Source organism: Lampetra planeri, chromosome 12 (genome assembly GCF_965212315.1).
Source record: "Lampetra planeri chromosome 12, kcLamPlan1.2.h2, whole genome shotgun sequence".
In the NCBI taxonomy this organism is placed as follows: Eukaryota; Metazoa; Chordata; class Hyperoartia; order Petromyzontiformes; family Petromyzontidae; genus Lampetra; species Lampetra planeri.
Window position 1 is genome coordinate 1,686,566 of NC_136118.1, and position 25,885 is coordinate 1,712,450.

At 53.3% G+C, this 25,885-nt stretch overlaps 1 protein-coding gene across 7 annotated transcripts in view; it reads left to right on the top strand.

Annotated features, from left to right (window-relative positions):
- The first annotated feature begins 3,938 nt into the window (after nt 1-3,938).
- LOC144721493 (uncharacterized) overlaps nt 3,939-25,885 on the top strand; it is a 45,099-nt gene continuing 23,152 nt past the window's right edge. The window contains exons 1-17 of one of the 7 annotated variants that reach the window (XM_078599137.1): nt 3,939-4,390; nt 6,570-6,641; nt 6,747-6,857; nt 8,441-8,535; nt 9,574-9,691; nt 10,329-10,431; nt 12,897-13,053; nt 13,509-13,670; nt 14,597-14,667; nt 16,031-16,123; nt 17,405-17,502; nt 18,025-18,091; nt 19,840-19,970; nt 23,090-23,171; nt 24,222-24,400; nt 25,411-25,486; nt 25,678-25,773. In XM_078599137.1, the coding sequence (XP_078455263.1) occupies nt 4,149-4,390; nt 6,570-6,641; nt 6,747-6,857; nt 8,441-8,535; nt 9,574-9,691; nt 10,329-10,431; nt 12,897-13,053; nt 13,509-13,670; nt 14,597-14,667; nt 16,031-16,123; nt 17,405-17,502; nt 18,025-18,091; nt 19,840-19,970; nt 23,090-23,171; nt 24,222-24,400; nt 25,411-25,486; nt 25,678-25,773 (1,953 nt within the window). In that variant the 5' untranslated portion in view covers nt 3,939-4,148. Of the gene's footprint in view, nt 6,642-6,746; nt 6,858-8,440; nt 8,536-9,573; nt 9,692-10,328; nt 10,432-12,896; nt 13,054-13,508; nt 13,671-14,596; nt 14,668-16,030; nt 16,124-17,404; nt 17,503-18,024; nt 18,092-19,839; nt 19,971-23,089; nt 23,172-24,221; nt 24,401-25,410; nt 25,487-25,677; nt 25,774-25,885 lie in introns of all 7 variants that reach the window. The other 6 variants (XM_078599138.1, XM_078599140.1, XM_078599139.1 and 3 more) reach the window with 6 other exon arrangements.

Sequence of the window (25,885 nt, forward strand, 5' to 3'; positions counted from 1 at the left end):
TCCTTTCACCCTGAAACACGGCTGCACCGAACCCTCCCGGGAGGTTCTCCGGCCCTTTCCGCGCGCACTGTACGAGAGCACAGATTGGCTAATTGGCAAGCCATTAAAGTGATAATTGGGAATCCACGTCATGTGCGGGCAGGCGTGAACCGTGCCGCTGTCAAGGCTTGTCGGGCGGCAGGAGTTGAGAAGCGCAGAGGCCGCTGCGAGTTTGAACAATGAATGACGCCTCGCGACAGGTGGACCGGGCAGTAGTCGGGCCACACCAGGGAGCGACCACGCGGCAATGTGACGTCAAGATTTCATGAAAAGGACATACACGAGGCAAGGTGAGAACATGTTTTGACACTGCGCCCTTCTTATTCCGTACGGCTGCTGATGGAGATGCTGAACAACAACAACAATTTCACATTCACGTGGCCAAGCCAGACAACCTGCTTTGGCAGTGAAGCACAAATAACAAAGATCTCACACACATTCGCTAATAACACTGCCTTACAAAGCGTGGGTGGCGGGGTGAGACGTTTTGTGCAATCGCCCGTCTTCATCTCTCCACACCCGGCACATCACATCCAGTAGACATCTTGATGCGGCTCTGGCTACCGCTGTCACGTGCCACCTCCCGACCTCGATCCAGTCTACCATGCGACCCAGAAAATGTTCAGTGAAACATTAAGGCCAGAGACGACCGCTCAGGCCATGGTGATGATGATTATAATTGCGACGGTAACGATGGGAATTTGGGCCTGGCTCAGAGGCACAAATCTTGATTATGGCCGCGGTCCAAGCTGGGTTTTCATTGTAATGGTCAAAACCAACTGAAACGGAAGCCTAATAATGCAACACACTGCTGTGTGAAGGTCTCCTCACGCTGTGAGTTGTGACTTTGTTTGAGCATGCATTAACTTCATGCCAATCAGTGAGGGTTAATGAAGGGGTCCACCCAGGGCCGGTTCGGACATCACTAATGTTAGTCGTGGCCAGGATTCGAATTCGGTTCACCGGGTCCATAGAACATCGCGTGAACCACTGCACTACTTGATAAAGTGAACTCCTAACTCCTGCTTTAAAAAAAAAGAAATCAAGCCTCGTTAATCAGTCATCCCCAGGAAATAAAACGTTGTGACCATCATTCATTGCATCTGGGTATAAATTTTTTTAAAAATCAAATAGGTATCTGGATACATCAAGGAGTGCATAATAGCTGAGCCAGAGCTCATGGGCTGGCATTGTTGAGATTCGAGGTCTGATTCCGAGTTGAAATGGGTTCTCAAGTGATGTGAGCTGATGGTCTCAACTGGATTGGCTATGAATGAATAACAGCAAAAACCCATACATTTCTACGAAGGTTGGTTACGCTGTTAATCTGGCAAAACAATTCCAGCTCTGGCTGTTATACGACTGTCACGGCTGTCATGTGATGAGCATTATCACTCTCAGTGGCAGAGCAGGTGGGAAAGTTGGGCAAATGTTCAGCCCTGAGAATTAATAAACAAATGTAATTTTACTCCCATGCAACAACATAGTTAACATGGAATGTTGGGTAAACGTTGGTCCAATGGTTCCAACCACATGTCAACGTTGGCTCAATGTTGGGCCAACGTTGGCTCAACGTTGGCCCATGTTTACTGGGCAATCATTCCCTCCATAGCAGGGCAAGAGAGAAGGTGGCACCGCTCAGTGTAGATTAAGAGGCAAAGCAGGGGCGCGGTGTTGCTATCACGTCACTGTCTAGAGAAGGAGTCAGCAACCAAAATAACAAGAAGAGCCATATTCAATATTTCAAGACTCTCCATGCATGTGGACACGAGGCGGTGGGTCCTTCATGAATAACGTCACCACGATGAAACCCTTAAAGAGCCGCATGCGGCTCCGGAGTGGCAGATTGCCGACCTCCTGGTCTGGAGGCTGCTCTCTGGTGCAAGGTCGACCTACTGGACGACTGACAGATTCATCTCACCACTGCTGCATTCACACAGTGGATCGCAATCCACTCACGAACTCACCCACTCAACTCAGCCACTCAACTCACCCACCCACTCACCCCATCGCAGGTCACAACACTTCCCTTGGCTGATCCTTCCATCACACTGCTCCACTTTTCAATTCCCTCCTATCATCACCGTCACCAGCATCGACAATTTTTTTCGCCGCAAGCTTTTATTAAACATTTTAATATAACCTCGCTAAATCCAAGAAACGCGTTACACGCTAAACTAGGGCAACTTTAATAGCCGCGGTAGCGAGATGTTAACTACCTGGCCTGGTTTACAGGAGGTCATGGGTTCGATCCCGACCCAGACGCCTGCTGTATATTTGGAGTTTACGTGTCTCTCTCCCCGTGGTAGCGTGAATTTTTCTCCGGGTCCTCCGGTTTTTCCCTCCTTATAAAAAAAAAAACATGCGTTTAAGAGTATTTGGCTCCTATAAATGTACACACAATACGCCACTTTGTTGAGTTATCATTTGTGGCCAAGTCGCTTTTGAAAAAGATCTACACAGCTTAGTGGGCCCTACGTGGTAGCATAAAACGTGTGTCGTTTTTTAGTTTTGAATTGCGCTGTTTGTAGCTCGCCCCTTGGCGTTTTTGGGCGCCTTTGGATCTGTGCTTAGCAACTGAGTAAATATAAACACAAGGTGGTGCACCGCTCGCTGCTGCGATAGCTGAAATTAAACAGAACTCCTAACCCGAGCACGTAAGTTCACCCAGTGCCAGCACTTTTAAACATGTCCCGTGTACATTCCATGAATCATACCAGCATTTGCCGTATAACAGCATGTTTTTTTTAAAGAAATGCCGCGTGATAACATTGGTGTGGAGAGCCAATAGGTGCCGTCCATAAATGACGTCACGCACCTGGGGGGGGGGGGGGTGTGACATTTGTGACGATGTGTGACAAGGGGGGGGGAGTGAGAGATGTGACATCACATCAAAATGCGCAACTTTAAATAAATGTAGAATTGTTATAACAACACTAATTGTTATGACAACACTCCTACAACATCAGAGTGCAGCGCCACATTAAATACGCGCTACAATGACAATAGTTTAAAGCGATTTGAAGCATGTTTTATTTTGAAAATGGAAATATGGTTTTTGGGGGGGGGGGGGCAGAGCTTTGTGACGTCATATTTGAGGGGGGGGTCTGACTTTTTGTGACGAGGTGTGACGAGGGGGGGAGGGTCAAAAATCGTCCAAAATCGCGTGACGTCATTTATGGACGGCCCCATAGGCTGATGGAATAACACACGTATTGTTGACATGTGGAGTTGCGCTTGAACAGCGTGAAATCACTGAAACCAAAGTAAACACCGCGCGGAGGGGAAACCTCTGAGCTGACACCGAGCACCGCCCCCGCGCCACGTGACGCGGAAGGCGGGACGAGACGCGGGGAATACGAGAGTCGCGTGGAGAGCGGGGACCGTGAAGCCTCCACCACGTGGAGCCCCCCCCCGGTCCCCGTGTAGCCTCCCCTGGACCCCGTGCTCCCCCCCACCCTGCTCCCCGTGCCCCCCACCCTGGTCTCTGTGCCCCCCACCCTGGTCCCCGTGCTCCCCCCCTGGTCTCCGTGCCCCAATCCCTGGTCTCCGTGCCCCCCCCCTCCCCCCCTGTTCTCTCTGACCTCCCTGCCGCGTGAACCCACGGCGTCTCTGCTCGCCGCACGGACCCCGCCCGGACCGTGGGTGACCCGGGGGTGGAGGCGGCGTGGGGCTCCGGCGAGACGCGGCCGCCTGCCCCCTGCCCCGCACTCTTCTCACAACAGCCCTGCCCTGCCCTCTCGCTCTGCAATGCCCCCTGTTGTACTCTACTGGCTCTCCCGTGACCCTGCCTTGCCCTTAGTCTCCTTGCCCGCACGCATTGCCCTCTTCTGTCATTAATTTCCCCCCCCCACCCCTCGTCTTGGCCCCCTGTAATTGCCCTGCTCACGCTGCCCCCCGTCTGAACCCCCCCCCTCCCGTCTCGCTTCTCTTCAGTCGCCTTGCCTCTCGACGCCCTCGGCCTGTCCCTTCATCTGAGTTTCCCTCTCTACCTGGGCCCCTCTTGCTCCGTGTTGGTTCTGTCAGCCTCCACTGGCCCAGCGTTACTTCACCATCGCTTCACTTCCTCACCTTCGCCTCCTTCACCTTGACCCCCCCACCCCAACGACATGGAGGGGACCCCCGGTAAGATCCCGAGATTCACCTCCCCGCACGTGGGACCCCTCACTGTGAAAGGGGTCCGTGTGGGGGTCACCGGACCACGTGGCCACCTGGCTGGGCTGCCCCCCGTGGCTGTGACGACGGCGAGGAGGACGACGAGGAGGAGGGATGGTGGTGGTGCTCTTCCGCCACCGAGACCCGTCTCCTACACCTGGAACCGTGGGGGGCGCCTCAAGGAGTTGAGGATCAGGTGGAGCGAGTGACGCGGTGGTGTGATGTTGACTACCTCGCCTGGTGTGCAGGAGGTCGGGGGTTCGATCCAGACCCTGACGCCTGCTGCTGTATATTTGGAGTTTGCGTGGATTTTTTTTCTTCAGGTCCTCCGGTTTTTTCCCCTCCATGCGTCTAAATTATGTACTTTATTTCGCTGCTATAAATGTACACGTGGAAAGCCACTTAGATGAGCTATCATTTGTGGCCAGGTCGCTTCTGAAAAATAAACTAATAGCTCAGTGAGTCTTACCCGGTAACATAAAAAAAAATAGTTTAGTTTTATTTGTTTTTATGTTTAAGTTCTTTGTTTGCCTTTTCTATACTTTGCACTCCTATTGTGTCTTCGTACTGTTTGTTGTCATAACGTTCTGACCAGCCCCTACTGGACATCTGTGCTGAAGAGCTTTATAGATAATCGGATTCGTGCAGTATACATCAATAGTCTTAGTCTGATGCGGTACGATTAGGGCATTTAAACCGTTCCCAGATTCGTGACAAGCAAACCAGTGCCGCACTTAGCTACTACTATAAACTCTAACCCGACCACAACCATAAACCCGGCACCTGAACTCGACCCCATAACCTTAAAACCTAAAACCTAAACCCTGAACGAATTGGTTCCTAACCTCAGCCCTAACCTAAATCACCCACGGTCCATAACCCTACGAACCGTCATCACTCGCCCTAAACCCGTACAATAATCCCTGGCCAATAACCCTCAAGCTTAATAATAACTCCTAAACTCTAAACTCTTCTGATAACTCCTTAGCCTGACACAAATAGTAAAAAGCGGCAGCCTTAAATATATGATCAGCTGGAAGCCAAGGCGAGTCTGTGATTTGACTCCCATCTGGTTCGTGTCTTCATATCTTCGAGGACAGTCATACAATAATATCCGTGCGGGTTTAGATTTCATATTTACACTGCCGAGGTCCTGCGAGATGACTCTTGCGCTCAAGACAGTTTCATGGAATCTGCGTGCAGGGATCGAACTTGTGTAATGCAAACGAGTAGCACTACTCAATGTTGCCACTTCTCGCTCTATGCGGGAGATGGTCGGCTTGGTGCCGGGGGTTGGCGCATAATGGTCGTGTCCGAGACAATTGAGACATCAACCGCTGAGAGACCTTGGGGGTTTGAATTCATTGTGGATTCCAGCTGTCCGTGATTAAATTAAATTGTCAAGATGCAGTGGATTGATGTTCTCTGCTCGATCACCTGTGCGGTTTGTCACTTAATTTAGCAGAATTCCGTCCTTTTGAGAGTTGAAAGATTTCGGTTCAACTCGCAACGATGCGGATTAACGATTTGTTGCAGGGCATGTGGCAAGGTACGCCATCTAGTGTGGTCGAGAGGTACTAGAATCGACTTCAGAAAGTACTTCTATAATGTCTTCTTTTGCGGAGAACCGCTCACAGTGACCAGTCAGTCTGTCACTGCCACCACGTGGTACACTGCTCACTGGTAGCATTCCATTCCCAATGGAAAAAATCATGTTGTAAAAAACGTAATCCTCAGCCGAACGCAAAATTGCTCCTTAAAATTGAAAATGAACACAATCCAATCTCATCTCTAATGTAAATCCGTGTTTTGACGTCAAACGGGTGTGTCTGGGTCTGCGACGGGGAAATATTCACGCACCCGGCACGCCACATCTAGTATACACGTGGCTACATGTCACGTACATATTCCAGTCTCAGCAGCGACTTGGAATAACGCTCGGTAAGAGATTAAACCACGATGCAATGCCATTTGGCTGGTACGCAGAACACAACTTCATTGTTATGTTGAGAAGGCTGGCTTCACGGAGTCCCGTCGGGGGATAACATTTCCATTCTCCCCCCCCCCCCCCCGTGGAAACGCATCCCCATTTTAACGTTTAAACAATCCGCTCTCTTCGCGGGGGTCCTTAAAAAACGCGCGGGGCTAAAGTGGCACGCTCCGCTCGTCGCCATTTCGTGGCTTAACTCGAGCTTGGCATGTGGGGGTAACTCGCGCACCGCCACTGCCGTTTGTCACTATTCGTTCCAAGCTCTTGGCTCCCGCGCTGATCCGCCTTACCGCCAACGGGACTTAGTCTGATAAAAGTTCCTAAGTAATCTTACGAGCATAAACAAACACCGTGTGTGCGTGTGTGTACGCGTGCTGGCCCCCAGGCATCTGGCGAGGAAGTTTTTGCACGTGTGGTCCCGGAAGGTGTTTGGAAGAGTGCTGCCCTCGGCTGCCAGGTTTTCTTTTCACCTCGCCTACAGACATCCCGGCTGGAGTCGGAGGTTGGATCGGAGAGTCACGTTGAGCTGAGTGTCGAATGTGGCCTTGCACATTGTGAACAGGGCCCATCACAGGCGGGCGGTGCTTCGAAGGGCATTTGGCACGTGGCAGGAAGCGTGGTGGATCAGCCGGAGGGAATGGAAGCTGCTCATCCGTGCCGACTACCACCTCAGGTTCACCGCTAAAATCATCATCGTCGTCACGCCCATTGTCATCAGTGCCACGGTGGCGAGATGTTAACTGTCTCGCCTGGCATGCAAGAGGTCGTGGGTTCGATCCCGACCCTGACGCCTGTATATTTGGAGAGTGCATGTTCTCCCCATGCGAGTGTGGATTTTTCTCCGCATCCTCCGTTTTTTCCCTCCACATTTAGAAACATGCATTTAAAAGCATTTGGCTGCTATACATTTCCACGTGATAAGCCACTTCGTTGAACTATCATTTGTGGCCAGGTCGCTTCTGAAAAAGAGCTACATAGCTCAGGGGGGCTGTCCATTGTTGGATGAAGGCTTCCCCAAGCCCTTCGCTGCCACTCACGTTCTTGCGATGCCACAGATTAAAATGACAACTCAAAGTGGTTTCTCGCTCCGATGAACTTAGAGCAGAGCTCATCTCCTGCTTACAGCCCTGAACTTCCAAATTCTTATGGCGAGGGGGAGTCGTTACACTGTTGACATTACAAAAAAATGGTAGCCCTTTTAATGACCCCAGAGGTATCGTGGTCTAAGTCGATCCCCCAATGGGAATTTAACTTGCATCATATGTACAAATGTCTTTGTTTTGATAACTTTTTAGTTGTTTGTGCCTTTTTTGTGCCATTTTATAATTTGTTTATTTATTTTAGATTTTGCTTAGTAGTAGGGTTTTCATTTGCTTGGCATGTACGTGTGTGAGTGTTGGGCTTCTTTCGCACCGTACGTAGCCAACCACGTACATGGGATTTGATCCTTGTATATACATGTACAGCGTTGTGAGATGCTGTTGCCATGAATGACGCGATATAAAATGAAAGTATTTAAGCAGTTTTTTTCTTGCTGTGGTTTTCTCACCTGATGAAGATTGCTTGTGTTGCGATCGAAATGTCGTGATCTATTATTTTTCTACCTACGTGACTTTACCGAAAGAATCAAAGAGTATGGATTCCTGCAGTCACGAAAGCTTCAAATCAAGATTGAAAGTATTATTATTAACGATGGTGCCACCTGGCCAGATTGCACCAACAATGCTCCCTCTGCTTGCTGTGTTTTCACGTTGCCATTTTATGTTTATTTTGTAGCCGTGTAGCGATTCACCCCCAGAGCAATGCAGTGAACTGTCATGATTCTTAGGTCACAAGTCAGTTCCAGAATGAATTATATTTCGTCGCATTTTTACCGTCTCGTTTGTATGGGTTCTCAGTTTTTTCCCATCTCGTTTGCACGGTGTTCAGTCCATCACCTTACATTTGTAACATTTGCACAAATAATACTTTCATAAATTGGGTCAGTGTAGCATGAACGTAAGAATCGATATTAATTGATATTTGTCCGTGAGTCCTAGGTCAGCTGGTATTCTCTTCGCTGATACTTGCGTTCGGGGTTAGATATTGTAATGGCCAATGTTACAAAATATATACATTTACAATCCAGCGGTCGTAGATCACTACATATTTGATAAATCACCACCGAGAAGATTTTATGGTTGGTGGAGATGTGCGCGATGCTGTTATGGCGAGTGTTAGAAATGCACGCTCTGTGCCGCTCCGTGTCCGCTGCAGGTTCCAGCTGTATGCGCGCACGTGGAGGGCATGGCAGCGCTACATCCAGTTACGCAGGGACAAGGCGGCGGTGCACGCAGTGGCCCAGAGGCACGGTGAGGCGGGTGGGGACACGGTGGGATGAGTACAAACATGGTGGGATGGATAGAGACACGGTGAGATTGGTAGAGACACGGTGAGATGGGTGGGGACACGGTGGGATGGGTAGAGACACGGTGAGATGGGTGGGGACAGTGAGATAGGTAGAGACACGGTGGGATGGATAGAGACATGGTGAAATGGGTAGAGACACGGTGGGATGATTAGGGACACGGTGGGATGATTAGAGACACGGTGGGATGGTTAGTGACACGGTGGGATGGGTAGAGGCACGGTGAGATGGGTAGAGACACGGTGAGATGGGTGGGGACACGGTGGGATGGGTGGGGACACGGTGAGGTAGGTGGAGATGCTGAGATGGGTAGAGACACGGTGGGATGGGTAGAGGCACCGTGGGATGGTTAGAGACACGGTGAAATGGGTAGAGACACGGTGAGATGGGTGGGGACACGGTGAGGTAGGTGGGGACATGTTGGGATGGGTAGAGACACGGTGAAATGGGTAGAGACATGGTGGGATGGGTATAGACATGGTGAGACAAATAGAGAAACGGTGGAGATGGGTAGAGACACGTTGGGACAGGGACACGGTAAGACAGAGTGGGGACAGAGACGAGGTAAAACGGAGAGGGACACAATGAGGGCAGGGAGGTAGTGAGGTTTGTCAGGGAGGTGCGGGGGGGGGGAGCACCGCAGCGACGTGGTCCCAACAGAAACCGTGGTGCTCCCAACATGGCAACCACGGAGTCACCCGCGCGCGTTCGTGACACAACACGGCACACGCGGGCACGTAAACAATCGCGAGCCAGCGAGGTGCCCGCTGGCACGGCCCCGACGGTGGCACTGATCCCCCTCCCCCCGGCGCGTGGGCTGAACCCCGCTGGGCCCGGCGTGGGCTTTTTGTCACCGAAACCCTGAGCCGCTATCGAGGCCCGCGCAGGCCTCGGCAGCTATTGTGAGCGTCGCGGTTACCACGCCGCGATATCGCCACGCGGCTCGCTCAGCGCTCCCCATGTAAATCCTCTCCGTTGGCAGCTCGGAGCTCGTTAATGCGTGGGGCGTGGGCTGGCTGGAGACGCTTTTTGGGAGATCAGAAAAGGGAGCGGGCGATGCTCTCCGAGGCGGAGCGTTTCTCGCTGGAGCTCCTGCTGAGGTACGGCACCCCCCCCCCACCACCGCGCTCTTGACACATTTCGCACGGTGATTATTAATGCGTTTTCAAATTTGCCTGCGCGTTTAAGTGTCTCGTGGCTTGACTGCCAGCAGTCTCCGCAGAAGTGTTTATCCGGGGTAAAAATAGCCCGGTGCTATTTCCAATGTTCGATGCTTGAGTAATAGTGTTTGTTCTGCAACCGTGTTCTCATTGATTGCGTTTTGTTTCCTTTTGTGCACCATTTGTTAGCCAAACCTTCCGCCCTCGACGGCCTGTGTTGCTACGGCGCGATGCGATGCATCTTTTGGCATCTTGTTTATTCCATTTAATGCTCCTCTCCAGCCATTACGTTTGATTAATTTCTGACAAATTGCCGGAGCAGATGAAAGCCTCGCGTCCGATGCGTTAAACCGCCGCGCGTTTTGTTTGCGAGCCCGTAATTCACGGGGGGGGGGCCCCCGTTTTAATGGCCGCCGGCGCCGCCGATAAACAACAACGAGCGGGCCCCCAACCGCCTGCCCGCCCATCCCTCCGTCCACGCGTTGGGAAAGCCCCGGGCGTGGCGAAGGGGGCAAGAGGGGTCGTGGCGAAGGGGGTCGCGCCGGCCGCCCTGTGTGACCGTGTCCGTGTGAATCAGGCGCTCCTGGTCCGCGTGGCTGCGGAGGCTGCGGTGGCAGCGGAGGCAGCAGGAGAAGCAGGGCGCCGCGCTTCGCCATTGGGCGCTGCACCTGCAGCACAAGGTGAAGCGCGCACAGCAGCAGCAGCGGTAGGGGGGGGGGAGGGGGGTGCAGGGAGCAGTAGTGTTGGGGGTTAGCAAGCTTCGCTGCAAATCTGGAGATCCGAGTTAGATTCCCGCTCACGGCCGATACCATTGACGATTATCTGAACCGGTCCTGGGCGTCCCCGAGGTCGACTCAAATGAGTAACTGGTGTGAAGTGGAAGACGAATGCGGCCGGGCGTGGTGCTGGCCACCCACCCCCTCGTGTGCCCTGCCGTCCTTCATAGGTGCTACTCGCTAACAGCACTTGCCCCAATAAGCCTGTTAAGGCTACATGGCGGGGGGGGGGGGTCTTTGGGGGGTGGCGGTTGTGCAATTGCATCGCGTGCATGGTAAAGGGGCAGCCCTGCAATTACTTGATCGTGCCGCTGCTGGCTGAAGTGGTTCTGCGAGAGGGAACCACAGACAGCCCCGTCGGGAGGATACGATTCCACGCTGGCCAGAAGAGGTTGGAGTTCGCGCACTTTTTTTGTCGTTTAAATCTTGATAGGTAACTCAATTATTTCGAACTGCTTTTTGTGTTCATTTGTTGTCCTTCCACCGCACCTCCGATTTTAGCACGGTTGCTCACGTACGGTGCGAAAGAAGTTCAGCTTACACGTACATACTTACATTCCTCTCCACACGACCTGCCGATCAACCTCGCTGCAATGCACCCGTTAACACTTGTTGGTGGACAAATCGAGGTGGGGGTAGGGCAGGTCGAACCAAACCGGTGACCTCTGGATCGCAAGTCCCGTACGCTGACCGTTAGCCCACATTGGCAGCATCTTGTGCATTGAAAGCAGCTGCCTGGGAGTGGTGGGGGGGGGTGTTGGGGGGTGCTGGGGGGTGGGGGAGGGCTTGCCTCGCATGCAAGGATGCGGGCAAGAGAAATGGCACGACACGCATAATGCCTCATTTTGTTCTGAGACGTGCGCAGGCGAGGGTTCTGTGGTCGGCAGCCGGAGCCCGGGAGATGTGCGATCCATATTTTATTGTTTCCCACTGCATCGCGGAACACACGGCGGCTGCATTGAAATTCCGAACTAAACGGTCCGTTTCACGGTTGACGTGCCGAGAGCACGCGGCGAATGCGGGCAGAGATCCGCTGCCGTTTTGATTAGACTGCCAGGCCGAAGATGTAAATCGCAGTGTAAATATATTTACTGTGCATACAAGACGCCAGGGCGCGCGCATGCACGCACGCACGTATGCGCGCGCACGCTCACACACATTGATATTATGCATGCTTATCATAGCATCGATAATGAATGAAATCTTAAACTGTGACACTGGGTAAAATTCGACCAAAGTAGAGGGCAGCCGATGAGAAACGTTGCTTAAAACATTCATGAGGTTTAAGGGGCCCTCCCTTGGTGCAGCTGCCGACGGTCAATAACGGCGATTCAGATGATGAACAGCAAACGACGAGCGAAAATATAAATACCGCCTCGGCACGTTGGGGGGGGGCTCGTGACCTTAAAAGCGCGAGTTCAAATCCCAACCACAGGCAACTTCTCCCTGGAGCCTGATAAAAACCAAAAAAATCCAATTCCGCAAGGCTCGGGCCTGGAAACTGACAGAATAAGTGGTTGCAGTAACAAAAGTGTTTGCGGACGATGCGTTTCCGCGTAGAGCGCGGAGACGGAACCCTGCGGAGTCGGGTCGAGGAGCAGGGAGCTTGGCCGTGCACGTAGGCCCAGGGCCTTTATGGTGCCTCTGCTCCACCTCCTGCTGTCTCCATCGTCGGAGCAAACGGCGAAATGAGCCCTGCCCGGGACGCAACGTGAAAGAGAAAATGATAATGCCGCTTAAAAAAATAACGCACGTTAAACTAAGCTGCATTTTTAAATGCAGGGACGAGCTCAAAAGACGAATGGTCGTACGAACCCTGGCTCTGTTTCCTCGGCTGTCTGACGCGAGTTTGACGCTTCATTAACGAGAGGAAGAGCGCTTTGGATTTATGGGCAGGCGTTCGTGGCAGCATGCTGTCGGATGCATGAAAATGCATTGGGGTTGCGTAACTGTCGTTGTATAATAACGTAACGTTTGGAGAAAACATCGCCCCCCCCTCCCCCTCATTGCGACTATAACCTGGGCCACACAGCTCAGGTTATAGTCGCAATTAAGGCCTTCGGTAACGTCTGAACGCGACTCATCTGGAAACGCTGCAGAGGCGGCAAGTGTGGGTTTTTTTATTCGTTACAGAGCGAAGCCGTCGGTCACAGTCAGAGGAGAAGAGCAAGTCCTTAAGCCAGCCTGGACTTTGAACAGGGGTGCAGAGGGCCGACAGCGCTGAACAGCCGGGTGGGAAGGGAGTTGCAGACAATGAGGGCTTCCGCATGTCTGTCACGCGGGAGGCATTTGCGCGTGTTATTGTTTTTTGGTTTCCTCGTCGTGCGTTCGTTAACGGCCACATTGCACGCCGCCCCCCCCCGCCGCAGGCCTGGGTGCAGTGGAGCGAGGGGCTCCGTGCGCGGGAAGCCGAGCGTTGTCGGGAGCAGCTTGCCGACGCGCACCGCCACCGTGCCGGCCTGCGCAGGGCGCTGGCGGCCTGGCGCTCCTACGTGGGGGCGCGCCGGCAAAAGCGGGAGCTCTACGGTGCGTGCCCCCTCCCCCCCGCCGTGCCATGACGGCGCAGTGTACCTGGAAGCCCCCGACAATGAAAAAAAAACGAACTCCCTCCCACCTCCGTCAATAATCCGTTTGTAGTAGTAACTGCACAAGCGTTTACTAATGAAGAGGAAGTTGATTGACCTAATGGGCAACACCGTAGCCCGACGGAAAGTCGACTTCAATTAAGGACAGCATACCCACCAGCGTGAAATGGCGTGGGCGGGGGATACCGGCTTATCCTGCTCCATTCTCGGCACAATGACCGTTTCTATTACCTGGCCGCAGCTGCCGATGTTGGCCACGTTTACTTATCTACTGGCTCGGCAACTGGCCTGCACGCTACCTGAGCACGGCTTTTGTTACCCTCCACGAGCCAAAGTTGTGACCGTTTCTGTCTCCTGAAACTCGCGCCTCTCCTGCTCCTCCGTCACCATTGTCAGAGCGAGCCAGGGGGCTGTGCCAGCGCCGTGCGCTGGCGAGCTGTGTGGCACGCTGGCGCTCGGCTTGGGAGGATCGCCAGCGAGAGCGGGACAAGCTGGAAGCCGCGTTGGCGCTGGCCACTGGCGCCCGCTTGCGCCGGGCCCTCCTTCACTGGCGCCATTGTATCCCCGCCGCAGCGACCGTGCGTTTTTTTCTAAGTAGGACGTAATTATTTCTGTTGGGCGAATTCACGGAGGAGGCGAGTGCAGCTAATCGCATGTGATGGGCCGCTGAATGCTTGAATCGTCGGAGCGAAGAGGGCATGATCTGTCTTCATGATTTTGAGTACATGCCTGTGATTGGTTGCCTTGTGACTGGTGCTGGTTATATGTGCGGACCCTCGAGCCATTACGATCATTTCCACACGGTCCCAAAGGCACTCACTCATTTTCCCCAAAAGCCATCAACTGGATTTCAAATTTGGATATCGAATTACGGTCACTACTCAGACAATATTCTTATGCAGAAGAAGAACATCAACAACAGACCCTTGTGTGCTCATGTATTATGTAATTACCCACAATTCCCCAAGATGGCACAAATGGCTTTCTACAATTTTTTCACTGAATGGCCCAATGCTGATGAGACTTTAGAAAGTTGAAACTGGTCCAGGCTTTTTCTTCCTGGATGAATGGCAACGGGCGTCAACGATATAAAAAAATGCTGGCGGTAAAACTTAACTTCATATCGTTGTCATTTCTGACAAACAACATACACCGACGACCTTTTTGAGTTAAACAAGTTGGCCACAGTTGCACGTTGGACGGCGAGGCATGTTACGCTGTAGATCCTTTCCAGGACCGGGTTACATCGGGGGAGCGTAAATCGCAATAACGTGTCAGGTTTTGCGAGGTCGTAGCGGCGATATCACTCGCGCGCCGCGCTGCTGTGACAAATTATAATTTTTTTTTGCAACTCAGAGAGAGAGAAGAAACTGTTAACCAGTACCATTGACCGACGAGGCCTGACCTGTACGTAAAGAGGGATGCTTTAATAATTAACCTGTGTACGATAACCCTGCTGATGGCCCCCTAACGTTGACGATCAGACGTGGTTTTGGCGGAAGACGAGCAGAATCGATGGCGAGAGGCTGGTGCGTTCCAGGACCGGCTGCTGTTGGTGAGCCCGCTCGGTGACGATGTTACGCTCGCCGCGGCTCGGCCCTCGGGGTGGGCGAACACGGTGACCGCCCAGGCGCGCAAAGGCATCGATGGGGTGGGGGGGGCACCAAATGAATAACCTCCCGAGTGTAGAAATTGTCGTCGTTTTTAACTCACGTTTACAGCCGTTGATTTACGAAGCGCGGCTGTTAACGCGAGCCGTGTGACAGACGGACGGCGCGTGACGGGGTTAATACCGGAGCGTTGCTTTCAGAGGCACCGCATTCTTTGCTCCCAACAAGGAAGGTTACGTTAAGGTCAGGCTTAATTACTCCGCACACTTTTGCCGACTCGGTTGCTTTTAAATTACGCTTTCACCGAAACGAGATGCAACAGCTTACTACTGGTCGCAATTGGCCCTCGGTGGTAACACGGGGAGGGGGGGTGTTGCGTTTAATTAAAGCCCCAGCTACGACTTGCGTTGAATCTTCCGGATGTGCTGGCGTGTAATATTTTTATGGCATCGGTACGGTAACTAACATATGCCGCGGTAAAAATATCTTTCCAGGTGAAGCATTTTCCGCGGCGGGCTCACGCAGAGTCGCCATCTGCTTGTGTCTCCTCTGTGCGTCTTGGCGTCGGCTTTTCGTGTCTGAATGTAACAACTGGAGGAGCAAGAGATGGCGATAAACGCCGCGTAATTGGTTTATTTTCATTACATATCATCAGCCAGTCAATTACAATGCCAACTGCCATAACAGCCGGTGACTCGAGCTGCTTGATGCGGGCGCGTTGCTCTCGTCGGCGTTAATAATTGCGCAAGTGGCAAGCAGCGTGCAGAATTGCACGGGCGCTAGCGTGTGCACGTGGCGTGTGTGTGTGTACGTGTGTGTCTCGTGCGTGTGCCCTCGGTGTAGACATGTAACGATTCGGGGATTCAGATGGAATTGCTACGCTTGCGATGCACGCGTGTGTAAGAATCGATTACTCGCAATCGCATTTATGTTGCGTGTTATGACCTCGTGTGATCCCTTGCAGTCAATGGAGGCGCTACCATTCTCCGCAGTGTTGTTATAAAATAACAATTATTGAATCCAATCGCAACAACGAATTGTGACATTAATCGAATCGCAAGCGAGTGTTTGCCTTAAACATTTCCCTCATAGGGGCCAGATTTCACTTGAAGGCATTTCAGAAGTAGTTCTGTAGCATCCGCTTCCATGGGCCGTTACCTAACAGAGAGTTCCAAGTGGATTATTCGTATCATCCCGCATCACCCGGAGTAAAATTGGATTAAAAAAAAAGACTAAAACCTCGCCCGGTGTGACACGGCCTCATCGTTCTCTCCACTGCCTTCGTCCTCTTCCTCCGTGTGGCCCCAGCGGCGGAGCCTCGTCGCGCTGCGGGGGCACGCGACCGCGGCGCGCGGCGCCAAGATTCACGCCGTCCTGGCCGAGCAGCAGAGGCGCCAGTGGGTATGTAACCCCCAGGGGGAGGGGCGGCGGGTGGGGGTTGGGGACCAAACGCCCCCCCCCCCGACACTCAGAATCTTTATTTATACTGTAGGAATCTGATGAGCTATAAAGCTCTTTTTCGCAGATGTCCAGTAGGGGCGGGTCAGAACGTTACAACAACAACACAGAAACACGATAGGAGCGAAAAGTATAGGAAATGTAAACAAATGACAATTTTGTTTTATTTTACCAGGTCAAATCCACTGAGCTATTAGATTATTTTTTAGAAGCGACCTGGCCACAAATAGTATTTCAACGAAGTGGCTTATCATGTGGAAATTTGTAGCAACCAAATTATTTAAATTATCTAAACGCATGTTTCTAAAGAGGGAAAAACCAGAGGACCTGGAGAAAGAATCCACGCGATCAAACTCCAAATATACAATCTTGATGTCCAAATATACAGCAGGCGTCGGGGTCTGGATTGAACCCCCGACCTCCTGCATAGCAGGCGAGAAAAATAACATCACAAACTGACTCCTGAATATGCCTGCCGCAGTAGCACGTGGCAGAAGTGCTGAATGCTCGGGCGCTCGATGGGGAAGACCACGAAGCTGCTGCATGTGCGTGACGGCATCCAGTTGATCAAGTCAATGGAACAGAAGCTGAAAAGTGTGCGAAGGGAAATGCACGCTTGGTGTTACATTGAGAGTCACAGGAAGAGGAACGCATCACACGGACCATTAAGAGAAGTTACTGGGATTGAGGCAGCATGCGTCGTCACGGCCAGAAGGGACGATATCCGGCGATCGAGACTAACGACGGAGCGGCAGCCAGAGGAGAGAAACGCGCCCGAGAGGACGTTCACCGTGGAGACGGAGTTAAGATGAAATCGGCTCCTGTGCAGAAGCCGGGGCGCCACTGTGGCGAGATGTTAACTACCTTCCTTGGTATACAGGAGGCCGTAGGTTTGATACCGACCCTGACGCCTGTATATTTGGTTGCGTGGATTTTTATCCGGGTTGTCCGGTTTTTCTCTCTACATTTGTAAACATGTTTAGAATATTTGGCTCCTATAAATTTCCACATGATAAGCCACTCCGTTGAGCTATCATTTGTGGCCAGGTTGCTTCAAAAAGATTTCTACATAGCTCAGTGGGCCTTACCTGGTAAAATATAAATAGTTGTATAGATGGATTATTGGATCGCGGGAATGTGAGAGTTGGCGTGGGCTTGGGAAGCCCTTCATCCAGCAGTGGATAAATCGTGGCCGATGACGATGACGACGTTTACCGCCAACAGCTCATGCGGAGTTGCTGGCGCCGCTGGCAGGGATCGAGCGAGGAGAGGGAGGAGCAGCGTCTCTCCTCGCTCGCCGCTGTCGCTCGTGAGCATCGCAGGTGCGTCTAGTTCCCACCACCGGGGTCGATAGCGGCCCCGTGCGAACGGTACACTCACCCTGCAATCGCCGTAACCTCCACCGCTATCTCCTGCCCCGGGGGGTTAAGTCCTCAGTGCCGCTTAATTCCCACCCGGACACTCGTGATGTTTGACAGCTGTAGATAAAAAAAAATAATAAATAATAAATCCACTTTCAGTGATTGGCACACTTTCATTGGGACGCGTTTCAGATGTTCACCAGGCCACGCCTGAAGTCGCCAGCTGCCTCAAAAGCCTCCACGTGAACCGGTCAACTCCCCCCGCCCCCCGAGAGACGACCATAGGAAGTCTAGTTCAGCAGTCAAGCAATCAAATGTTAAATTAGGTTCCCGATCAAATGAGCATGGGAGGCGACTTAGATCTGAGCCAGAGATGGAAATGACACATTCCAAGTGAGTCTATGCGATGGTGTGGCCGTGTCACGGTGCGTTGATGCGTTGGTGCGACCGGGTGCCGGTGTGTGTGTGTGCGTGCACTGCCAGGAGGTGTTTGCTCAGAAGGGCCGTGCGGTTCTGGCGTCACCGTGCCCGCACCGCGAAGGTGCACGAGGTATGCGCTCGCCCCACCCTCACTCCACGCTCTCTGTCGCGAGTGAAACGCCCTCTTGATCCTCGGTGCATTATTGTAGGCAGCGCGCGCGCTTTGGTCTGCCGCATGGATTTATTATGCCGAGCACAATCACGAGAGCAGAAATATTATATAACCTCATTAAAAGTGATTTCCCCCCCACCACCCGTCTAATCTTTACAATTACTATTGCAATTACTGTTTTGCCTAAACCAAGAAACCGGGCCGTGTGTATGGAACTTAATTGCATTGATAAACGCTCCCCTAGTGAAACGGTCGCATTGATTCCCCCGGCCGCTGCTTTTTATCGATCACGCTGCTCAAAGCGAAGGGTGGACGGCCGGTGGTGGCGCCCCCCCCCCCCCCTCCATCGCCCGCCACCACCCTGGTTGTCCGCGTGGCGTGGCGAGCCATCGGACCGGCAAGCCGCTCTCTCTTTGTGCTCTCGTCTTGCGGTCCTGTGAGTGCCCACCCGCTATCCCCGCCCTTGCTGCATCGTGTTATCAAATGCGGGGGGGGGGGGCAGCGGGGGGGGGCTGCTTCTCTGCCCAGTCGGCACCCACAAGCCGCCTCGTTTCCAGCTTCATCGGCAGCAGTCAAGGACGGAGTCGGCCGTTGTCGAGAGCTCGCATGCTAAACGAGCTGAAGGGCTCCCGCAAGGCTGGGGGGGGAGGTGGGTGGGGGGGGCAGTTGCGGGGGGGCAACGCGTCGACGGCACGAAACGATTTGGATTCGTAAAGCGGCTCGTGCGCGTCTCGAGGCGTAACTGTGAAGGGGGCGGCGAATTGTTGGGGGAGACACGGGGGGGAGGAGGGGGAGGTGCCCCGGGAGTGGTTTTGCGAGACAGTTCCACGCCACGCGAGTGGAGGGCGCGGGTGATTATGCGCGGAGATTTACAAGCGAAGGTTGAGGGAGGAGGGGGGGGATATTTACAACTTCGGCAATCACAACCGGGGAGGAATTTTTTTTTTGTCAAAACGGGGATATGGCAACTGGACGGATGATCGTGATGTCTCTTTCAAGGAGAAACACAACGGGAGGGGGAAGTCGGGTAAATGGAGACGTACGTTATGTAATCGGACGGTGACATCATCACAATTGGCGTGCGCCGTGTCGCCAGCGCGTGCTGCTGCGGGGGTGGCGGCGACTCTGTGTTGTGGTTTTGTTTGTTTTTACCACGGTTGTGTTGAGCACAACTCGAAAGATTCAAAGTGCCAAGCGGCCGGCAACAAACAGCACTGTTCCAACAGCACATCAGAGTTGCTTATCGATTATTGAGCCAGATTGGCAAGGTTTGTGACTGCAGAACCTGTGATGTCCGTGCTGCCCCCGAGTGTGTGCATTTCGTGTTCGTGCGTGTGCATTGTGCGTACATTGTGTGTGCGCACGTGCGTACTCGCATGCTGACATGCGCGTGGGGAGCTGTAGTGTCGCGGTTAGCGCCCTGCGCTGTGACGCCGGTGACCCGAGTTCAATTCCCACTTATGGCCAACACCACTGACGGCTATGTGAACTGGTCCTGGGCCATCCCCTAGGTCGACTCAGCCTCGATTGAGTACCTGGTGCGGTGTGTAAACATCGCCACTGTGGTGTCACCCACCCACATCCACCCCATCGTGTGCCGTGCCGGCCTTCATAAGGTGCCACTCGGAAACAGCACTTGCCCCAACAGTCTGTTAAGGCTATAGCGGGGGGCGGGGGGAACTTTGTCTTTGTGCGTGCGTGTGCAGTCACGACTGCGCGTCGCCGCTGCTCGCCACGCGAGCCGCGTGCTGCCCCGCGCGCTGGGACAGTGGAGAGCGTACGCTGTGCGGCGCAGGAGGCAGCGGGAGATGGAGGGGGAAGCTGCCCTCTTCCGCAGGTGACGGCGCGTTGAATCGTCGCTTAGAATCGTTCGAACCGATGCTCACGGTTGCGACGCGTGCGCCGAATCCGAGTCGATTTTTGTTTAATCCGGGCGAGAACTCGGGAGGCCCCGGGCGAGTCTCCTGCGCAAAAATGACCCTGGGTCACCAACGTCACAAGAGCAATAACGATAATATACGGCAAAGAAGCAAACAGAAATCGTGGCAAAGGCAATCGCGCTCGAGGAGAAATTGAAAATTCCGCAGGAACATAAATCGATATTAAATTAAATAAATGTCCCTGTTTTGAAAGTTGGCTCGGGGAAATTCGTAAACAATTTTATCACAGGCATGTTGACACGGATTCGGGCTGATTTTTGCACTAATAGGTAAACTGGCAAGGGTACACGGCCGTTATTTATGATTTGTTTATATTCAATTTAACCGGTTTGCATCACCACCGCAGCGACTAGAGACGCTACATTCACAACAACGTTTTTTTAAATAAAGAAATCGAATCAATTCTCTGATTCATGACAATTCATCAAATCAATTTGGGGGTGAATCGCCACATGCCTAGCTTAAAATATTGTAAAAAAAATTGCAAATACACTGCCCCATGCTGCCCACCACATAGCCACACAGCCTCTACCAACCATGAATTACCTCATCCTTCTGGGGCAATATGCCTGTCGTTTATTTTCATAATGTTGTTCATTTTTGTTCTTCGTGCATTATTTTTGCCTGTATCTCTGACGCATTAATTATATTCCGATGTTGCCTGTTCCTCCGTACCGATCGCTCTGATGTTGCTCTTGTCCTGCGGTGACAGCACCACGGATCTGCCTCGCAAACCTAGCGGGGTAACTGGCTGCGCGGGATTTTATGCGAAACAACTAAACATTGGATTGAATTGAATATTCCAACAGAGCGCTTCACGGCTTCTACAACGGCGAACTCATTATTCCGGTTTTTTTTTTGTGCAGTCATCGGTAACCAGGAAATGACCATCAACTCAACAAAAAAAGACCTCAACACACTCATCATCAACGACACTGTGCCCTTAAAAAGAAACAATGTGTGAGAGAGTGACATTTTGGGCAATGGCCCTCCACAGCACAGAGAGAGAGAGAGAGTCCCTCTGCCTTTCTGGCCTCTGTGAAGAAGGCCCATACACTCGTTCCGTCCAAGGCCGCGGTGTTAAATTGACGAATGTTGTCAAGGTTTTTGCCTTCGCCGCAATGCACCGAGCCCGGCGCGCGTCCACGAGGTCGCCGGTGCCGGCGCGGCGCCGCGATCCCCCTTGACCCCCCCCCTGACCCCTCCCTGACCCGCCCCCCGCCTCCCGCCCTGGCTGTTTAATCCGGGCGCTAAATAACCCGTGCCTCCCGACGTGCCATGAGTTACGAACTGCGGAGTGAGGAACGGGAGCCCGCCGTGCGAAGGTGACTCAAGAGGCCGGGGACCACTGAGGGGGGCCGCGTGCTCGTCTCCGCCGCCCCCGTGGCTCGTCGCAAAACGTGCGCACGCAGCCGCCCCATTCTCAGTCCACTGCTGGATAAGGGCCCTCCTCGTATGCTCTGGAGGATTCTGGGGGTTATTCTCGACCATGGTTCGTCGCGCTGGGCAGTGCGGGGGCGGCGGGGGAGGAGGGAAGCAGAAATGTTGGAGCATAGAAGTACAGCACAACGATAGATGTTACTGCACCGCCATCTGCTTGTCCGTCACGTGCCCCTGGCAGCAGCCTAAAGTAACATGGAGGCCGCTCATCCAGCCGCTATCCGGGCTCAACCCTGCTGAGAAAGCCGGCTCACTGTAGGAGTCATGTGGTTTTGAATTTAAATTTATCGGGGGAGGCGGGTAGCCAAGGGGGGGAGGGAGGGGCAATGTCGAGTTGCCACGTGACATGTGAAGGATATTATTAAGCCTCCCTCTGTCAACATTTCGGAGTTGAGGGCGGCGGTGGGCAGTTGTCCTGACCTTTATCTCCCGCACTCGCCGAATCTCAAAACTCTGTTTATCAGGAGCTCCCTGTTTGGGATGATGATTGGCCGATTTTAAATTTTCGTGGGTGGATGGATAGCCGAGTGTCCGGCGAATGCTCCCCCACCCTCCCCACCTTGGAGGACACCACGGAGGAGAGCACCGGGCGAGAACCCCCCGCCTGGCCGGAGCGGCAGTCGGTGCCGAGTCGGAAGCCGTCGCCTGTGAAGGGCAGATTAAACACGCGGCCCCCCTCTCCGCTAACGCGCTGAGTGACGAGGCGACCAAATTAACGATCGCGTTCCCCTGCAAGCCTCTCTCCCTCGGGGGGGGGGGGGGGAGTTTTTCGCCTTCTTCCCCCCCGGTTTTAATGTATTGCTGCAGCGTACCTCTGTGCCGTACCTTGGCTGCGCGGAACTTTAATAAATCTGCCCGTGGCCCTGTAGTTTACACCGCGAGCCGGAGATTGAAGTGCACTGTGCCGTTGCGCGGCGAGCGAGAGTGATGCCGTGCGCGGGTTTCTTTTTTTTTTATGCTTTCCAACTAAGGTTGAAGGCATTAATGCATTAGCCGTGTCCGTCCGTCTGTCTGTAACAGGGCGGGGGGACACGATAACTCTCGTAAAGATGATCCATTATGAATGAAACTTCACGATACAGTTGTGTTGCTATTATGAACTTACCCTGTAACGTCATGGCCGATTGCTGTGGGAGGGTCACCGTGAAATTCGGACAATGCGAGCCCGGAGACGCGCGAGCGCGACGCGGCCGAGAGGCGGGCGTGGTTGTTGCTGACTGTCGAGTTCCGCTGGTCGGAGCCCTGGCGGCCGCCCTGGTCAATGCTGCAGGAGCACTCGGCGAGGATACCACCACGCGCCGGCCGCTTCGCGGCGCACTCTAATGATGCCGTGCCGTCATTCGACAACGAGTAGGGAGCCACGCGGAACCGGCGTCGCAGTCCAACTTGAGAAAGAGTTCTAAATTCCGTGATTTGGTAAAAAAAACAAAAAGGGCGCAGACTATACCCGTCTGTGAAACATGGCGCCTTTGCGATGATAGCCCCGCGTGGTCACGAATGGCGCGATGATAGTATATGTAATCGTGAACGTTACTCCGGTACTATTATTATTATTGGTCGCGTCTCCCCCTCACAGGGCGACCGTCGGGGCGTGGGCCTTCCACCGCTGGTGGGAGCAGGCGGGGAGCAAGCGCGAGGAGCGGCTCGCCGAGAGGATGGTGCGGGCCCCCCCCCCCCTCGTCCTGCTCCCCCCACCTCCACCCTCATTAATGCAACAGCGTAAAGTATTTTAATGGGGGAACAATTAGTAAGATTGCCGGTAGCTCGTTTTATGGGGTTAATGAAATTTACGGCGCATAATTGTAAAAGGGTCGATGTCATTAGAAGGAAATTCCCAGTGCTTTGCAGCGAAGTAACTTAATGTTCAGTTGTAATTACTAATGCAGAGTGTTGCTAATTGGTGTCTCCGCTATATGGCGTGATACTGAATCGATGGCATTTGAGTGAAATGGGTTAATTTCACAGTCGATGTTATTCTGATTTTATAATTACAAGAATTATTATTATTATGGTGTACAGCACTTTTCTCAATCCACTGCTAGATGAGCGCCTCCCCACGCCGTGTAAACTCGCGGGGATTGTTTGACCACACCTCACCACGCTGGTCGGTGCGGGTCGGTGATGGGGGTGCCCAGGACCGGTCCTGATATCGCCCGCCACTGATGTTAACCGTGGCCAGAGGTCAAACTCGGGCCTCTGGGTTCAGGGTGCAGCGCACACAAAACCAACCGTGTCTCCACGACTCCACATCATCTTGTGCTCTGCTCCGTGGTTTACTTTGGTCGTGAATACAAATTCACATCGCGGTCATGCAGCTCGGCTGCAGAGTTCAGTTCCTGCTTAGGTTTTGACTTGACATCATTCGATGTCAACATCAGAGGAATGTGGGCACCAATACCTCAGTGAACGTTTGTGCAGCGGAAAAATCACTTTGACTTTGATTTGACTTCTTCTTTACCGCTGCATCGTGTTGTGCTATTTTCCCATATTAGCATCACTTTGCTTTTTAATTCAAATTAAAATTGACATCTGGGCCCCTTGCGTCTCTTGCCGATGCGTCTCAGCTGTTCACCTTTACCGGAGATGTTGTTCTCATTAGCGATGCTAATCGTGAACGAGCGACGCGCGAAAGCGCATCTTGTGGGTCTTCGGGACCTTCCCAACCGACGGCCGCTTGTTCTTTCCCCGACCGCTCTTGGCCGTCTCAGGCCATCCTGCACCACGAGCACCAGCTGCGGGCCGGGATCTTTTTCCTGTGGCGGAAGCGCACGGCGGATGTGGAGGACGACAGGCGACAAGAAGCCCAGGCCGTGGCGTATCACTGCGCTCGGTCGTCGCGCCGTTGCCTGCTCGCTTGGCGAAGCTTCGTCGCGAGAGCCAAGGAGAGGTGCGGCGTCTGTGCCTGTATGCTTCGTTAGCCGTGTAAATCTCCCCGCCGGTTACAATTCAACTCTGCGACCCCCAGCGTGGCACGGTGTGTCCTGTGCCGGGCAAGGTTGTGACTGCACTCTGACCTCGGGTGTCTCGGAGGAACCTCCTCAGACATCGCACGGCGGGCGAGTGGCAGATCGTGGCTCCTGGTTGAGGAGGGTGCAAACTCCGCGCCGAGTTTTCCAGTCTCAGCTGAGAATGCGTGCAGGCGGATTCATTAACGAGCTGCAATGCGCTGGAAGTGGCGTCATCGTCGGCGCTTTCTCTGATCGAGAACTCCTGCACCCACAGACTCGCGTGGAGACCCCAGTGAGCCACTGAGGAACTGTGCACGCGTGACAAAGAGCTTCATAGCTCATCGGAGTCCTCCAGTCGAAATCAAGATGCTCATTCTGAAATAAAGACGCTGATTCTGAACTGGAATGTGCCGGTGGTGGCTTCATCCACCAGCGCTTTCAACAGCAGCTGGTCGCTCACAGTGCACGCAGCTTTCAGGAGCTGTCATTCCCCTGCACCTCCGATTGGCGTGGTTGGCTTTGTACGGTGCGAGAAACCGGCCCGGTGGAGCCCAGCACTGGTGCAGCACCATCATCACTACCAGACAAAGATCCCCCGTATAGCCTTAACAGACTGATGGGGCTAGTGCTGTTAGCGAAACACCTATGACGGCTGGCATGGCACACGATGGGGTGGGTGCCAGCACCACACCCAGCCGCCTTTGTCTCCCAAGTGATGCTTACACGTCACACGAGGTACTCATTTGAGGCTGAGCCGACCTAGGGGAGGCCCAGGACCGTTTCAGATAATCGTCACTCGTGTTGGCCGTGAGTAGGAATAGAACTCTGGTCACTGGGTTCGTAGCGCAGCGTAGCGCTAACCGTTGCACTACCGCTCCCCACACTGCCATCATCATCACCATCTTCACACTCGCTGGCATCGGATCTTCATCTCCTGTTTTCCCCGCAGCCGAACGCGCGAGGGCTTGGTGGTCCAGCACAGACGCAGGCAGCGTCTGAGCATCTCGTGGCAAGCGTGGAGGGCGGTGAGCCTTCATTTATTATTCAGTCGCGTCGCGTGGCACGGGCGTAAAATAAAACAAAACGAAACGCAATAAAACGCCCACGCAGAAACGTTGCAGGCTCCTTGGAGTTAATTACGAGAGTAAATTTGTGCTCCCCTTCTCCCCTCCTGTCTCCCCGCCGCTCCGCTCCGCTAACCCCCCCGTCGTTTCAGTTTGTGCGGCGTGAGAAGGAGAAGAGAGACTCGCTCGCTCGGGCCGACTCGCACTGCAGACTCAAGCTGCTGCAGCTGCACGTGGCGGCGTGGAAGGTGAGCAAAGCGGACTTTTAGCACTGGTTTTGTGTCTCCCAGATTTTGGGCAACACTTTGATCAATTCGCCCGGTTTTCTGTGGGGAGAGCTCTGAATAGAAACGTGGCGTT